Below are 18,303 nucleotides of genomic sequence, written 5' to 3'. Positions count from 1 at the left end.
ATGTGATGAGCTGGAATGAGGCCATTTTCAGTGTGTCCAGGAGGGTCTGGATCTCAAAGGAGTGGAGCAACCCACATCAGAAAAAGTAATCTCTAAGGTCAGAATAAATGCACACAGCAGCTCAGGTCTAAAGCTTATACTGTGCCTGAGCACAAGGGTTTGGATTTTGGATGGTTCTATGTGGAGCTGGGGTTGGATATGATGATCCTCATGGGGCCCTTCCAACTCAAGGTGTTTTATGATTCTATATGTTTTAAACATCCATATTTCTGACTCTTATAACTTGCTCAAAGAACAGCTAGGTGATTACAGCTAACAGTCCACTTCCAGACTGTCAGTGAAAAATTAGATGAGCTGATCACTACTACTTCATGTACATGTAATTATTTTTTAATTACGCTGTTCCATGCTATAAAATAAGCATAAGATTTAAACGCTTTGTGTTCCTTAGTAGCTTCTCTTGCCCCAAAGCTGGAAGTCTACAACCTGTTTTTGTTCATCTTTAACCCCACCTTCTTAGCTTAACTATCTGCACACAGTCTTTCTCTTATGTTTCAAGACATGAAAGAATAGAAGAAGGCAGTAATTTTCATTACTACTATACTCAATCTCTTTGTATATAAAAACTAGCCTCTCAAGGTTCCTCTCAAGTTGCTAGGTATCTGCAATTCTACATATACTAAAATTCAGCTATTTACTCTGTCAAATGAAACAATGTAGGATAGGCTTGATGGATGGTTCATAGAATAGACATTATTCCTGCTTCAGGTCTAGCTGAAATGTCTGATAACTGTGCTTTACACCATGCTCACTTCTATGTGTTCAGACAGATAGTTCATTATTTTTAACACTTCTCATGATGTCTGAATGGTGACAAGAATTGCTACAGTATTGCTTTCTCTTTGTAGGATTGTGATGCTAAGAACTGGAGTAGGTTACATCTGTCTTGATCAATACTTTCCTTGGGATGCATGATGTCACTTCCTTTTCTCATCTCTTCAGTCACCTGTGGGCCTTGTCATTTGCTCTGTCAACATACGTCAGGGAAAAGGCATTGCTAAGGTTCATCTAAACAGTCATGAGAACTTACTATAGCCACAAGTCAAACAAGAGTACTTAAGCTTGCTGTTCCTTCTGCTGTTTTTCTCAAATGCTATAGACAACAACAGCAATCTGGACTTCAGGGACTCACTGGTTTGTTCTCTTCTATATTTTTGCTTGTTTTGGTGCCTGCTTTAACTTAGAAGCTTGTCCGTCTCTTTCTGTGTGCTAATCTTTCCTGACTCTCCATGCCTTGCTTCTAAACCCTGCATTTCTAAACCTGAGATGAGCTTTTTGTGGCTGGTCTGATTTAATCGTAAGTGACAATTAGCCTGATTTTATTGCAAAGTACATTGCAGTAATGCATACGAACCTATCATAGAAACATCTTTCCAGGGTATCCGTGCTGATAAGAGACAGTGCAAGTGAATGGAAGAAAATCAATCCCAGTCAGTCTGTGAAAATCCTCTACTATTTTCAGATGGCAATTCCTATCTCCTCAGTAATAAAAAGAACTGTGACTGGCTCTGTTACAAATCCCACTTCTAAAATTTATGACAGTTCTCAAAGCATACTCTAAGATTAAGCTCAGTATGATAAACCTAATGTCCAAAAGCTAGTGTGAAATTACCCACTCGCTTTTCAGTAGGCAATAAAACAGGGCAGTTGAAGCAGTTATGGGTCATACATAAATGACAGGAAATTGTAGGATAGTGTGAACCTATACCTCTAGTCAAACAGTGAATTCAGTTTCTGTCTTCAATCTGGAGCCTGTATCTATCTGTTTTCTCTGCAAGATCAGTTTTGCTCCTGCTTCTTCTTGTTGGACTTTCCATGTGGAAGGGCAGAGAGGTTGGCCACCTGCTGCTGTGGGTTGTCAGATGGGGAGTTAGGATCTTTTTGCTCTTTCAGCTCTATCAGCCATTCTTAAGAGGATTCTTCTGCTCAAGCACTTTTTTTAAGCACCTACATACATGCATACAAAAGTTATTTAGTCATTCTCAGGAAATGAACATATTTGAGATAATTAAGATAAACATCTCACAGTAAGTTCACTCTTTTTCACCAGTTTTGGTTAAATGCCTTATGTGCATGCATATATTTGTTTTCTATATTGTGGTGGGTTAAACTTTGGTAAGTAACTGAGTACCCACTAACCAATCCCTCACACCCCCCCACTCACTTCCCATGAGATGGAAAAGAGAATTGGAAGAGCTAAGGAGAAAAATGTGTGGGTCAAGATAAAGACTGTTTCATAATCTGTTTCATGTTTCAATAATGATGAGCTAGTGCCTGAAACTGTTTTGGACTGAAGTTGCAAACAACTAGCAAAGTAATATTTATAGCTTAGCTGTTCCTTCATGGGCCCATTAACATCTGTGGAATTTTTTCTGGTGAAAACAAAAGAAAAGTAGGACCCGAATTGAACTTGATGAACGAACAGTATTTAACTCCTCTTAGTTATATCCATGTCAATATGAGATGTGTAGTTTAAAACATAGAAAAATTTATTCTAAGTGACATTTTATAAATTTCAGATTGAATGCTGTAAGTTAAGACTGAAGACTTCGGTGTGAAGAGAGTTAAGAGATGGCCTTACTTGATAACAGGGAGAAAAATGCTCTTCTGAGCTTCAATCTGCATTCATGAGATCTTATTGCTTTTGAGTGAGTTTTTTGATAAAACTATTTACATAGCAGGACTCAAACCTTATTTTGCAAGTATTTCATGTGGAACAGCAATGAACCAATCTGAATTTCATCTGCCTCTTAGAAGTTTTTTCACCCGAAAGAAATATCATGCTGAAGAGCCTTTTGTTCTGCTTGCACTCTATGGAGAGCAAAATGACACTCCTGTGTAGTTGCTAATATATATATTTTTAATTGTGACTACTGTTACTGAAGGCAGGCATGTTTAAAAGTTATTTTTACATAACAATTTCAAATAATTTAGCTGGTGTTCTTGGTCAAGTCTTATAGCCTCATGATTATGATGCAGAAACACGTATTTGCTTGATGGGCATGATGCTACAGATGAAACAGGAAGCAACTTGCCAGACATGTTGGTACTTGGAATACCTGCAGCTATTGGCACAAAACATAACCTGTTTTGCATAGTGTGGACTGTGCTGTATAAAAGAGAGACAGAGCAGGGGATAATGATACCCTCAGGTTTCAGTGATGACATTTCACTGGAGAATGATGTCTGATGTCTTGGATTTATGTTCTATTTTTGGTGATTTCATAACTACTAAATGTACTTAATTGACCTTATATACAGACTAGAAAAAAACAAAAAACAAAAAAAACAAACAACAACGAACTGATTTCCAGAGCTGTTTAAGACTAGGCACTCATTTCTATCACCAGGCACGCTGGTAAATTGGGAGCATCTTCAGTATGACATTTAATTTACGAAACGTAAAATTAGAGTATTAGTATTATCTGAGGACTACATGATCAGAAATATCCTGCTGAGAAATTATTTCCCACCTCCTCATCCCACAATCATCTATGTCATTCATTTCTGTTCACAAGCTGATCAAGATCCATTTGTTTGTGCAGCAGCCTCTTCTTTCACTAAGAGAAATAGAAATGCTTGCTTGCTAGCAGCCTTTTCCTCAATTTGAGTGTGAGCTTAAAACTAAGTCTTATTTATTAAACTTTGCTTACTATACCCATTGAAACTACTCTTTTAAATATTTAAATCATAATTCTACTTGATTCTTGTTGTGGTTTAACCTGGCCAGTGGCTCAACACCACACAGTAATTTGCTCACTCCTCCCCTTTCCAGTGGGATGGGAAAGAGAATCAGGAAAAAAAAATAGGTCATGGGTTGACATAAAAGTATTTACTAAGATAGAGAAAAGGAAAAGGAACATAGTGATGACTATATATATATCTTTATATATATGAATGTATATAACAAGTGATGCACAAACAATTTCTGACCAGCTGCCAACTGATGCCCAGCTAGTGCCCCCCAAGAAGTGGAAGAGAGTGAGATGAACTCCTCTTTAAAATTCCTTCCTCATGATGTCCTATGGTATGGAATATCCCTTTGGCCAGTTTAAGTTGGCTGTCCTAATCCTGTTCCCTCCCAACTCCTTGGGCCCTTCACTGAGAGTGGCCTTGGTTCTGTACAGTGCTGCTTAGCAGCAACTATAAACATCAGTGTGTTATCTACAATGGTTTTTCTCAAAGCACAGCATCATACAAAACACTCTGAAGAAAACAATTCCATCCCAGTTGAAACGAAGACAGTTTTGAAAAACTGCTGGTAAATGCTTTTTCATGCTTTTTTGTTTGTTTGTTTTTTGGTTTGGGGTTTGTTTTTGGTTTTGTTTTGTTGTTTTTTTTTTCTGGAAATGAGTGACTTATTTACATTTCTCTTTATTTCCTGTTATTTCATTCATTAATATATGGATAATACAGTCAATCTGACATTCTTGTTGAAAACAGTTTCCATTATTTTGAGAAATAAAACTTTAAAACTAGTGATTAATTACTTATTGCATGAACAGTTACGATTTTTTTCTTTCAAGACTCTCTGCTGCAAACAGTTCTCCCAGTATAGTAAAGGTAAGGACTTGCTCAAGATTTCAGATCACTTAAACATGTTAACTTAGCTTCAGTTGTGCTTTTTAGTGTGCAGTTAGACCAATGTAATTCCTACTTCATGTTGCTGTAAGTACTGTAGTTGTTTAACTCCAGCATGCCAAACACAACATGCAGTCTTGCAAAGCATGGAGCCACATCTGCTCTTATAAATTTATTGTCGTAAGACTCTCGAGGCTGGAGCTGTTGGATGCTAACCCTGGGCTTGTCAGGATGGTTGCATGCAGTGTAACATTCAGCCAACTGTCTTGGCTTTGTTGGATGAAGGAATTTAAAAACTTGTAGATACCTGCCATACAGAGGTAAGATAAATGGAAAAAAAAACATCAGTAAGATTAATGTGGGTATCAAAATATTGCTATATCAGAATAAGGTGGTATCAGGACAAATATATTTTCTGCATTAGTTCAATCTTTATCTTTTTATCAATCTTTATCAATTTATCTTTATATAGTGTGCTGGCCTGTTGCTGAGTGGTGTATTAATTTCTGCAGTTTACAGTATATGTTGAAAATGTGGGAATTGTTGCTTTTGCCATGTTCTCATAAAAGCTCATTGAAAGGAAGCCCAGTTAATAAAGCTTTATTTTTAGTAGAATTCTCAAAGTCTTTTAATTTTTGTGGAGGAGATGAGTCAAAAAAAAAAAAAAAAAAAAAAAAAGGCTTTTCAGTACCCAAATATTAGATATCTTACTGTGAAATATCCAACACTTAAAAAATTGCAAAAGCATCATACAGGCTCGTTCTTAAATGATTTAATCTGCTTCTTTTCTTCCTTATTTCTTTGCAAAGGTATCTATTCATCTATTACTTTTTTGATTTTGGGCTTGTAAAGTCAATTAAGCTCTAGGGTTTCAATCCACCAAGCAATTCTTATTTGCTCCTAAATAAAATTTAGAATACTCATTCATTTGTCTTCCTGGTATAAAATTACCTATCTCCTGTTGGATGCAGGAATGTTTTCTGTTCAGCCCTGTCTGATATTATTGAGCTCCAATTGACAAACAGGTAATTTAATCAATATTTTTCTGGCTTACACTATGCATATCACCCGGTGACCTACACAGTCAACCTGTCAGGGAGACTGCTTTCCCAAGCAACCTACACTCCTGATTCCAATCAAAAGATTGTGAGTACCCAAGGTGCCTTCCCCTCAGTTATTTCAATTTTTTCCAGTCCTTTTGGAGGATGTGCAACACCTCTTCCCATGAGTACTGTCGTAGTTTGGCAGGGCCAAATTACAACTGCCATGCAAAAATAAGGACAGTATGATCTCCTGATCTCCCTGGTTTCAAGTTTTATTTGATGTTTACAGTGACAACTTTAAGATGTTAACTGAATAAAGGCAATGGGAAGTTATATCCAACTTTCTCTAAGTTGATTTTGTGCTCTGTTTATTTGTAGCGCTTATTTGAGCACACTTTTAGATGGGATGCAGTGACAGCATTCATGGAATCTTGCCTGTGCATGGGGAGGAGGATGCTGGAAACAACAACCTCTCATTTAAGGTAAGCTTTTCTATGGTGAGCATCTGAGCAACCGTGCTGTACTTATCTTGTGTGATAGTAGATTTGGATCTTGAATTCCTTGAGACATGCCCTGATTTCAGTCACTGGTTCAAATCTTCCATAAAAATACAAACAAAGCTTAAGCACTGTGCAGAATATTCAGAACATAAGGAACATCTGATGAAATTTTCACCTGTGTAGGATATGCCTTACGGTTTCATTCTTAAGCAGAGCTGCTCAGACGGTGTGTAGTTAATCTAGAGAGTGCTCTTCTAAGGCGAGGCTTGAGCAAGAGTTGCAGCTTTGAGGACTTGGTTCCTCTCTGTTTGTTCTCACTGGGGAAATGCTATTCAGCTGCATAAGCAGTCATTTTAGTAAGGCGGAGAATTGAGAGATTTCTTCCTTCACAAGTTCAATTCCCATTTTATGACATTATATAACTAATCCTGGTTTCAGCACTTCAGCAGGATGAAACTGGCAGGTATTTGCCTCCTTTCTTGTCACAGCACTGAAGTGTAATGCTGGATTTAGCAGGGTGAAGCAAGGATTTTCATCTCTTACTACCACTTCCGTCTCTCTGTGTAGCCACTCATAGCTGCACCCTGCAGGTGTTCAGGGCTGTTTTCCAAAAGAGTGCTCCTTCTTCTGGACAGTGAATTGAATAAAGAGCCAAGCTGCATGTACCTTGGATGAGGGAGGAAATCTTAGGTTTAGCACTGAACTTGGCAGTCAGGAAACTACATAAACTGAGTACCTAAAGATTTTGGCAGATGATGATTTGAAGGAGGAATGAGAATTTGAAAGCATCTCTGCACCTTTACACTTTGAATTAAAACTAGATGCACTGTAGCTGTAGTTCTATGTAAACTCTCTTGACAAGTACTTTTTCACCTTTTACTGCATTTTAGATTTGGTTCATCATGCCCTGTGTTCTACACAGAGCATAAAACTGAATTACTTGTGGATCGGCTTCTGAGGCTGTAGTAAAAGGCACAGTTATATGCCAAATTCTGAAGATAATTTTTAGACCAATTGTCTCCTGAAGAAAAAAAAAAAAAAAAAAGTAATGTGCTAAGCAATTGAGAGAATTACAGGAGTATGGAAATATGCCTCTTTAATCATTGAAACTGTGAGGCATTTGGTCAAACTTACAGTGAACATACTCCCAGAGTAATTTTCTGCTCTTCAGGAACAGCTACCTGATAAAGCATAGGATTAGACAGGCAAAATTTAATCAGGTTTCTTATTCAAGAACAAACAGCATGTGAAGTGAAGATGTGGAGCCATGAAGAAGCTATCTGTTAGCAGAAAGGTGATATTTCTTTTTGAGTGAATAGAAGTGCTGTCAATTTCTGAGAGAAGAATAATTCCAAAATTAAAGAAATCTTGAAATCACTCAAAAAGCTTTTAGTAACTTGAACAGAGGAAAAACTGCTACTATGTGCTTCTTTGTTATTATTTGGTTCAGCAGATACAGTTTGGAAAAGTTTATGAACGTGCTATAACTGAACTGTCAGGTTTTAGTTCATGCACTAAACAGTTTCTTCAAACTTGTTATAAAAATGACACCACAGCTTTAACGTTATCATGTTTCTAAAACTGGGTAATTGTCCGAATAAAATTGCCAGAAGTACCAGTAGTTTCTTAAGGTGACTTTTTGTCGTCATGGAGAAACGCATTAAACTCAGCCTTTCAACACTTTATGTGGGAAAGTATATCTGTCTTGATATCAGAACAGGCATCTGAAATGCCATCAGTGCCAGCCTTTGCAGTCAGAATTTTTGCAAATTAAATTTAGTTTGTAAGAAACTAGCTTCCCTTATTCTGTGAGTTAAGTTGCACAATAACTAAATATGCAAGCACATAAGCTTGTAGTACTGTTGCCAGATGTTATAAGCATCTGTCTGTGATCTGGGTGCACTTCATTTATTGAATAGTATCCATAACTCGACTTGCATTAATCCTAGGGTATCTAATAATACAAGGACAGTTATTAAGCAATGTAAGCTAGGCAGTATGGGTATTCTTTCTGAAACATCCACTTCTTTCCTCCTTTACTGTTTCTTTCCTCAAATCTTTATCCTGTTGCTCCTCTGCTCTACATAGTGAGCTCCCAACTACCATGCATGCAGCTAGTTATATGAGTATATATGCTGTACATTGCCTAGGGGAAGATCTTTTTTCTATACCTCTTCCAAAGACAGAGTAAACAGACTGGGAGGAAACTGAGATATTAAGTGACTAAATCAGGTATCTGTATGCGCTGTTTCTGATCCCAGCATATTTTTACTGCAGCTCTGCAGCTTCTTAATTGACATACAAGGAAGCATTTTTCTAAAATGTGGCCTTCTTCTACCAGGAATGTAAATTTAATTAAAAAAAAAAAAAAATTCTGTCTTGTTGGCACTGTGTAGAAGACACATTGATGGCACTAGATAGCACAGGCACAAGGTAAAGACACACTGAATAGCACTGAAAGAATTGGCCTTTGGTCTAGCTTTTTAATTTTAAACACAGAAAATTATACACGATTGCTGCCAGATGGTTTAGTGTCATCTTATACAGCTGGCTGAAAAACAGAAATAATTCTCATAAAATTGAGACATTTCTGCTACTTAACATTGTACTAAATTGGAAACTGCCCACTAAGTAAATTTTCTGCTAGCTTTTGGAATGGAATGGCATGCACTGAAGTCTTTCAAGTGCAGTTTGCATGCAGGATTTCAGTCTTCCTCCATAAGTTTGGTTTTTTTTTTCCTTACTGAGCTAAAAGAAGTTAAAGCTTTCCCCTCCATAGGGCGTGACTAGGTCATGCAGTCCTCATGGTCAGCCTGAGGAAGGGAGTGCAGACACCAAGTAACAACGAGGACAGAAATGTGAGAAACTGTCCTGTGAACACTGATGTCAAAGAAGTTAGAGGGGAAATAGGTGCCCCAGCTGACAGAGAAGTTCCACTGCAGCTTATGGAGGACAGCATAGTATAGCAGTTGTTTCCCTGCAGCCTCCTCTCCTTTTCCACTTGATGGCTCATGGTAGAGAAGGTGGACATGCCCTAAAGGAGAAGTAGCCCATGGGGAACCCACACTGGTGCACGTTTCTCTTGAGGGACTGCAACCCACTGAGAGGACTGCCAGTGGGGCAGGGGAAAGTGTGAAGAGGAAGCAGCTGCAAAGAGGAGTCATTGTGGTGTCAGCCTCTTCCCCCAAGTAACTAGCAATAGAATGAGAGGGAATGGCTTTAAGTTGTGCTAGGGGAGGTTCAGGTTGGATATTAAGAAAGCATTCTTCTCAGAGCCGTGAGGCAGTGGCACAAGCTGCCCAAAGAGGTGGTGGAATCACCATTCCTGGAGGCGTTCAACAACTGTGTGCTTGTGGCACTGAGGGACGTGGTTAGTGGGCATGGTGGCAATGGGTTGGTGGTTGGGCTGGGTGATCATAGAGGTCCTTTCCAACCTTAATGATTCTATGATTTTTTGCCTGCAGCGTTCCCCCCATGCTTTGTGGAGCAGGAGGAGGAGGAGTGGGGAATCAATGAAAGACTTGAAGTTGAACCTGGGAAAACGAGTGATAGGGGAAGACATTTTTCTTTAGTTCTGTCTTTGTTCTCAACATCCTACTTCATTCTAATTGGCAGTAAATTATATTAATTTTCAACAAGTGAATTTTGTTTTGCTTGTGGCAATAACTGGTAAGTGATCTCTCTGTGGTTGTCTAGACACATGAGCTGTTTCATCTTATTTTGTCCCCATCCTGTTGAGGACAGGCAGTGAGAGAGCAGCTGGCTGTGAGCCAAGATCAACCCCTCCCCCAGTAAATATATGCCTTTGAAATATCTCCTGGTAATCCTAGTTTGGTGGATATGTACTCAGCTTGATTTATTTTACTAGTTCAGATTACGTGTGCTTTGTACCCAGTTTGCTGTGTTTTCCTGTGGACAAATATTTGCCCACCTTCTAAAACTTCACAGATCTGTGATGAACTCAGAAGACACCACTGCAGGACCATTCGGGGAAGCTGCAGTTCAGTCTGCCCATTTGTAAGCTGCTTTTCTCTGGCTTCTAAATATTGCTAATTCAATTTAGAGAGGGAACAGCTTCCAAGTAGCTTTAAGGTGAAAGTTAATGATGAGATATCTTCATGCAAAGTTCAAATTGCTTGCCTATCAAGGCACAGAGATTGGTTTTGTGGGACCTTTTTATGTTTTGTACTATACTGTCTTGCAGTGCCAGGGAAGTTTATACTACTATCCGAGGGCAGGTTTATGAGTTGCCCTGGCATTTTTTTTCTCCAGTACTACAGAATAATTATTTTTAAATACTTCAATATCCCCTTTAAGGCATAGGAGGATAACTCAGCTGTGAAAATGCAGTTATTCTCCAGATGATTGTAAAGAATTAGATTGCTCTTCTAGGCTTCTATATCCTCCTGAATTAATTGATGTTTGATAATACTGCTTTCTCCTTTTCTGTCTGTCTTCTCTCTGTTTCCTGTTTGGCTGTTGTTTCTTTTACAAATTTCTCTCGACTCTTTTCGTGCACATACAGTATTTCTCTCCTGAATCCAATCCTTTTTCCTTATTTATATGAATAACCATTATTTATTTATCATTTCTCCCAAACCATTAAATAAGTCAGAATTATGCTATATACAGATAAAATAAAAATACTATATGCAATTAACTTGTATTCCAAGATGATGTGGTATTGTATATGTATAATTATTCTTTGTGGATGCTAATTGAGAAGGAATAGTGCATTCTTTGATTTATATTCTTGAATTTAATAACATAAGTACATATAATACTCCAGAGTATTAAATTATGTGGAGGAGACAAAGGGTTATGCCTAATCAGAAAACCTAAGCTCAGCTTTAACTTTTGGTTATTGCCATAAAATACTGTGGCAATCTTTGAGTAAAACTTAAGCTTCAGGAGCTCTGCCTTCTGTCTTAGATGAACTAGGTCAGCGTGATGCTTTATATAAACTTTCAGAGAACAAAGGTTATTCTATTAAAATTTGGTTTTCCAGGCTGATGCAAGCAGCACTTTCTGACAAATAATCTATATGTTTCATTGTGGTATGTTTTACAAGGATGGGATGTGATTTAATAAGTAAATGAACTTAGAAGAGACAGAAATTTCTCCCCCTTTCTATCATGTATTTGTGTGGAAAATAGTTTGGTAACATTTTCATACTTGCTGTTATGTCTTGAATGTATGATTTGTAATACAGGAGAATTTTTTACTGACATCCTGTGTCTTCCTGTAAGCTTGTATCACTTCAGCAGATATCGGTAGTCTCTAAGAAAATAGAAGTTCCAAATTATTAAGGGAATTTCTAAAAATGACATCTTTTAGGTTGAAAAATCATCTGAGGTCTTTATTTCTACCTATACACCATGGTTCAGAGGAACCTACTTGATTTCACAAACTGAAAATGTGACCTCCACTTAAGTACTTTTCATGAAATTAAATCCATGTTTCCCTTCTTTCTTTTCAAATTTGTATTGCAAGCCTGAATCCAGTTTTTCAGAGATCAGAGTGCCAGTGGTTTTCTCTTAACAGTCAACACTAATATGCTGACATATTACATGATGATGAATATAGTTTAAAAAATGAAAAGTAGAAATCTGTAATGCATCAGCAATTTTGTCTGGAAACATTAATCTTTACTTTCTGAACGCTACCAGATTTCCTGTCTTTATTTTAATTGCATGCATTGATTATGCACTTACGTTCCTTTTCTAAAAGCACCAAAGTTGTGCTTTCCCACTCACAGTGTGCAACTTCTTAGTGAAATGTAGATTTTCAGATATGTATTTCCATCCATTTTTCAGAGTGAAATGCAGAGGAGTTCTCTTTGTCAATACAGTGGGGGAAAAAAATAAACAAAAAACAGTTGAATAAATGCTGTACTTACTGGTACTTTTTCATATCTTAAAATTTGTTGAGGATTGCAACAGTTGGGAACTAACTTTAAGATTGTAATGATGTGAGACAACTTTGCAGCACATTTATTGCTGCATAGCACAGTGGTGATGAAATTCCTCTAGAGAAATATAAAATACAAAATGCCAAAATATCTTCTCATGTCTTTCATTTAAATTAAATTTCATGCTGTTTTTACTTTCCTGAATTGACTCTCGGATTGTAATGCCAAATGCTGATCGTAAGATAAAATTGTATCAATTTCTTCTTTATTTTCTTTGTCCTATCCTATTAAGAGATCTTATTTTCAACTATCTGGGATCCTTCAGACAAAAAAATTAGGGACAAGAAAACAAAACTTCCCAGCCTTTTCAGTCTGACACAATAATGAAAAAGCTGACATTTGACTGGCACAAATTCTGAGAAAATTTTTTGGATAGGTTATAAAGTTAGTTCTTGTAATCACCTGAGTCCATTCTGCTGTTGACAATACATGAAACATGGATGTTACGTTACTAGATGTTCCTTCCTTTGATATGGATTGTTAGCCATGATGGGTTGCTATTTAACAATTCTCCGCATTTGAATGTATATTTTAAGTAGTTCTCAGTAGAAATTTAATTTAGAATAGAACACAGTAGTTCAGTTGAAAGGAATCTACGAAGATCATTGAGTCCAACTGCCTGACCTCTTCAAGGATAACCAAAAGTTCAAAGACATTAATGAGGGCATCATCCAAATGCATCTTGAACACTGACAAACATGGGACATCAACCACCTCTCTAGGGCACCCAGTGCCTATCTGACCTCCCCTGGCTAAGCTCTGTGCCATTCCCACCCTGCCATCAGTTCCCAGAAGCAGAGCCAGGCACTGCCCTCTGCATCCTCTCCTCAGGGCCCTGCAGAGGGCAGTGAGGTCACTTCTCAACCTTCTCTTCTCCCGATGGAGCAACCTGAGTGCCTGCAGCCTCTCCTCTCAAGACATGCCTTCCAGCCCTAGTACAAGCTTTGTTGTACTCCTCTGGACAAATTTAAGTATCTTGACACCTTTTTTTTTTTTTTTTTTTTTTTTTTTTAAATACTATGGAGTCCAGAACACAATATTCAAGGTGAGTATGCACCAATACCAAATACAGTGGGAGAATTGCCTTTTTTGACTGACTGTACTGTTCTTAATGAATCTTAAAAGGCAGTTTGCCTTCTTGGCTGCCAGGTCCACACTGGTGGACTTTGTTGAACCTGCTGTCATCCCAGGTCCCTTTTTGCTAAGCTGCTCCACGGCCATTCATCTCCTAGTCTGTGTCGGTGGACAGCATTGCCCAACCCCAGGTGCAACAATTGTATTTACCCTTGCTGAAGTTCACACTATTGATAATTGCTTCACCAAGATCCCTCTGCAAGGCCTCTCCACTCTTGAGCACCTGCCAGTTTTGTATTGCTGAGGAACTTGCTAAGGTTGCATTGAACTCCTGCATCCAAATAAGGTATACAGGTTTGCTTTCAGCCAGGATACAAAACAAAACAGCGCCTTTGAAGAATTTCATTCAGTTAAAAAAAAAAAAAAAAAAAAAAAAAAGTGAAAATAATGTTGTCCTTTACTTGCAGCATCCGCACAGCAGAGTATGTTTATAAACCACAGCAAAACTGTAAATTGCAAAAGCAGTTGTTTCAGAAATACTTAGTAGCCTGAGGGAAAAGATGGCAGAGTTACTCAACTGCCTTCACGGAGTAAATGCATTCCATTTCAAATATTTCTAGTTAGTAAGCAAAGGGAAAAAAAAAAAAAAAAAAAAAGTGGTGTGTGCTGGGCTTCTAAAGTTGGTTGAATGTCTGTGTACAAGTAGACATGGATCATTTGTAGCCTGGGGGACCTTGCCCTGGTATCCTGCTCCAGTTTCCCACTGAGTCTCTCTGTGCCCAAGCACTCAGGAAGAACATGATGTTTTGTGTGCTGTGAATCCCTTCTCACAGAGCACTAATCTTGATGTTTAGATAATCACAGACTCTGCCCCTGCAAAGAGTGACAGATTAAATGCAATTAGTGCTGTCAAATCAAGTTATGATTTATTTATTAAATGAAAGATTTCTTCTCAGGGATAGTGGTATTGAGCATATTACATATGTTCGGTTTCATTCGTACAATCATTTTTTAAGCATTAATTCAAGGCATTAATTAAACAATATTTGGTATGTTTTTAAAAGAGTAATAACTTTTATTATTTGTTCTGCCTCTTTTTTTTTTTTTTTTCCCCCATGAAGTGATGGGAATGGGATGAGTTTAGTTGTTTTCTGCATTGTTATGTTTTGTTGTTTTGTTATGTTTTTTTTGAAAGATAAAGTGGTATCAGTGTTGTATAAGAGTTCCAGAAGGACAATGATGTCACCTCAGTTCTTTATGTAAAGGGCTTTAGTAGAATTAGAATATTAGTTGAGTAATCTGACAAAACATTTAGAGACAGTTTACAAAATTAATTTCAAGAGGTATCAATGTTTACACTGATAACTAGCTAATAAAATAATTACATATAAGTAAAATAATTATAGGTTAATTGCTATCTTGTCATCTTTTTGGTCTGTACTGTCACAACTCTTCTGATTTTGTTCTCTTTCTAGCTGGTATCAGTGACACTCAGTTTTGTCTGTGTATGTATGTCTTTGATAGCAGTCAAATTCCTCCATGTGGTTTGCTTTGGCCATTTACAGAACAGACATAGGACTCAGCACAGTAATAAGTCAGAACTTTACACGCTTATTACTGTAAATTCAGAATTGTGTAATTTCACATAGGAGCACACTGAAAAAAAATGACGGGCAGATAAAAATGAAAGCTATAAGGAAAAAAATAACTGACATCAATGCTTTTATGATAAACATACAAATTAGAAATAAGCTGGGATTGCCCATCTTGCAGCCAGACATCCATCTAGGATAGAACCTTCTTCAGAAACATGTTATTTTTTTTCCAAAATCATTACTCGTCATTCCTTTAGCCTGAACACCAGCTGGATAAAGATAAGGCAATTAAATGTTCTCTGGTCCATGTCTGGAATATAAAAATAGCTGTACTTGCTAGTCAGCTCAGAAGTACTTCTGGTAATGACCAGGATATTCCTGATGAACAGATTCTCCTCAGTCACCCTGTTTGTTGAAGCCCATGGCTGCTCAGTTCTATAACAAAGTCAATAAATGGGTTTCATGGACTTTTCTCTCACATAGTTGTCTAATTGCCATTTGAACCCATAGCATTTTGTGGCAAGTGAAATTGTTATACTTTGTTCCACAGTAGAATTGTGCAAACATTTGGGTTTTTGAGAGTGATCCTTTGCCAATTTTTTTTTTTTTTTAAGGATTTTTCAAATAATTCTAGATAAGGTGCATTAAGCTCAAAGGAAAATAAGATATTTCAGTTCAGTGACCTGCAGGTTTTTTGGTTACAGGTAAGTTTGTTGTCACTGTAGCAATGGTATCTGCTAAAAATTCGAAATGATTCTGTTTTTCTACATCCTTCAAGTGCAAGTTTCTTGTTCCTGTGAATTGCAGAAATTGGTGATGCATATATATATATATATATATATGTAACTGAGAGATTTACTGAAAATTTTCTATGAGGATTACAATGGGGTTAGAGTTTACTTTCTTGAAGCTTCTCTATGAGAGATCTCATGATGTCTGTCATGATGTCATGTGTTTCACTGTCTGCAATTTTAGTTTTCAAATGCTTCATTGTATTTTCTCCTATATTTCATTGCATCATGCATAAAAAACTCAAGATTAATGAGGCACTTTATCAGAGATGCAACGGCATTTATTTTACAAATGGTATTAGTAATTCTTGAATCTCTTCAATGCATCATGAAGGTCTAAGTGCAGGGTGTACTCTGGCACAGTGCTGAGAGGTTACAGTTGACCTGTTTTGTTTTTTTTCTATCTGTGTTCAGGGAAAGCTAAGCATATGGGACATGTTTGATACAAGCACTACTCCAGCAATAGCTTTCAGTGCGCAACTGTTGATGTTGAGGTCTTTCAAATGAGGAGACCTTGTGAATTAAATTCTGATTTTCAACCTGATGTGTATAAGCTCAGCTTCTTCTTTCCAGGCTGTGTACTTCTTTTATGGCATCCAATTCATTTTTTGCCATCCTTTCTTGTAAGGTTATACATTCTCTAAGTTCTGTCAGTGTCTTTGCTCTGTGTTTCCTTTCTTATTCTGATTGCTTTTCCCTCTATTACATATACCTATAGGTCTACAGGACCTACCTCAGAATTCTGCATCATTATACTTCTGGACTTTGCTTGTTGGGTTGTACATATGAGGAAGTACAATAACCTGGCTGTGCACAAGTAGAATGAGTCTGAGAAAATTGTGTTTTAACTAGAGAAGTCTGTTTTCCTCAGTGTGGAAACAAGGATAGTATTAAATTGCTAAAAAACGTTGCCAACATAACCCTTCTATTCTGTATGTACATAATCACTATAAATCACCAGTAAAGCTATTCCAACACAACATGGCCTACAAGAACTCTTTTGAAACTATCTTCTCCTATTTGCATTCAATTCTTATTGCATGTTTTTTGTTTTTTTTTTTTTTTTTCCTGGACTATTGCACTGCTGTTTCTAGTTTTCTGGCCATTTTGTTTTATTCCTTTTTTAAATTATGTCCTTTGCTAATAAGCATGCCTTGTTTGTTCAGATGCTTATTTTATTAAATGTTGAAGTTCAATATTTCATTCTTTTTCTTATTTCTCAAATACCTTATTTTGCAGAGCTTGATAATTATTTTGAAGAGTTACTTAAAATGTGAATTTCTGTCATTTTAACTTTTGGTTCTGTAAGAACAAGCACAACAGATTTAGTAGATTCTTCCATGCCATATGTTTTCAAGGACTGAGTTGATTTAGTTTGATACTTGCATTTATGCTGTCAGCTTTTAGAATTGTGTTTGAAAATGAAAATGTACAAGAATGACTGTAGAATCTTTTATTCAAGCCTTATATTGGGAGGAAAAAAAGTCATGCATCATTTCTGGAAGTTGAAAACTTTGTTGTTTTTGTTTTACTTTGAATGTGCCTGTTATTTTTGCAGAAATGGAAGTCTGAATTATATTTGAGCTTTAAAATGCTTCTTCTTTTTGTTGTATAAGAAATTTAGTAGGTATGCACTTGAAAAATTCTGTGTTGGCATTTTCAGTTTATGGAAATCTTAGACTTGATGACAGAGAAAAGATTGAAGGCTGCTACTTCAAGCTACCTTTTCTTTGCCATTTTATCTTACATTAGTGTATCTCAAATCTTTATTTGCATAAAGACTTAAACAGAACTCAGTATACCAGATGACCAAGTGATCGTGTAGGAAGGCATGCAGACTACTCTTAACTTTGTTTTCCTCAAAATATACAGAGGCAGCTTGGCCCAAGTTCAATCATGCCACCCAACCAGTATGCCACAGCTTGTCCCTTGTGTTGCCTGAAAACTGGGTTTGGTGGCCTGACCAAAGTAGCATTTAATTTCTTAGCAGTTTTGAAATCAAATTTGTTAAAGATTTGCCTCTAGTGACTGTTGGATTGGCTGTTCACAGCTACGCCAGCCTGACTCTTTTCCCCAATGAGCTCATGCAGCCCCACATAACTTCATGGGGAGCTGGACTGTGTTCTCCTGCAAGCATATCTCTGTGCAAAAAAAGCAGCCTTATGCTCCCTCTACTGCAGGTCACCTTTCTCCATCTCTACTCTATCAGTCTGCTTTCTTATACAAACCAATGCTTATGAGACCAGGCAATGTAAAGTTTAAATAATGTTATCTCCATTAATTTTATTAGTATTCAACTTTATGACAAGCTTTTGTCTGGAGCAGTGGCAGTGGGGGAGATATTTTTAAGACAACAGCGGCTTAGACAAGATTCAGAGCTTGTAGAACAGCTTCCTGAAGAAGCTGGCATGATTTTTATGCTTAGCGTACAAGAACTTTCAGTTTCTTCAGGTTATCCAAGTCAAATTTACTTACAGTTCTGGCATTTAAGGTAAAAACTTATATTTGGTCTGAGGTATATACAGTAGTGTTAAAAATGAGAAGTCAGTTGCTATAAGACAGCTGTCCAAAAAGTACCCAAAATATCATCCAAATATTGTAATAAGAATAGAAGAACTATCTGGGGAAGCTTTACTTAAGGGTAGTATTTGAAAATCACCACAGCATAATTTATATGCTTTCTATTAC

The 18,303-nt window shown here is 37.1% G+C and overlaps 2 protein-coding genes across 2 annotated transcripts in view; one reads left to right on the top strand and one right to left on the bottom strand.

Moving 5' to 3' along the window:
* LOC128091853 (uncharacterized) overlaps nucleotides 1-18,303 on the bottom strand; it is a 265,583-nt gene that overhangs the window by 78,922 nt on the left and 168,358 nt on the right. The gene's annotated exons all lie outside the window — the stretch shown is intronic.
* The window catches only part of GUCA1C (guanylate cyclase activator 1C), a 48,371-nt gene continuing 36,129 nt past the window's right edge, over nucleotides 6,062-18,303 (top strand). The window contains exon 1 of the mRNA XM_052705285.1: nucleotides 6,062-6,166. Coding sequence (XP_052561245.1) covers nucleotides 6,086-6,166 — 81 coding nt within the window. The 5' untranslated portion in view covers nucleotides 6,062-6,085. The remainder of the gene's footprint in view (nucleotides 6,167-18,303) is intronic.

The sequence above is a fragment of the Tympanuchus pallidicinctus genome, unplaced genomic scaffold, assembly GCF_026119805.1.
Source record: "Tympanuchus pallidicinctus isolate F22 unplaced genomic scaffold, pur_lepc_1.0 scaffold10, whole genome shotgun sequence".
In the NCBI taxonomy this organism is placed as follows: Eukaryota; Metazoa; Chordata; class Aves; order Galliformes; family Phasianidae; genus Tympanuchus; species Tympanuchus pallidicinctus.
This window is presented reverse-complemented; position numbering and strand designations above follow the sequence as displayed.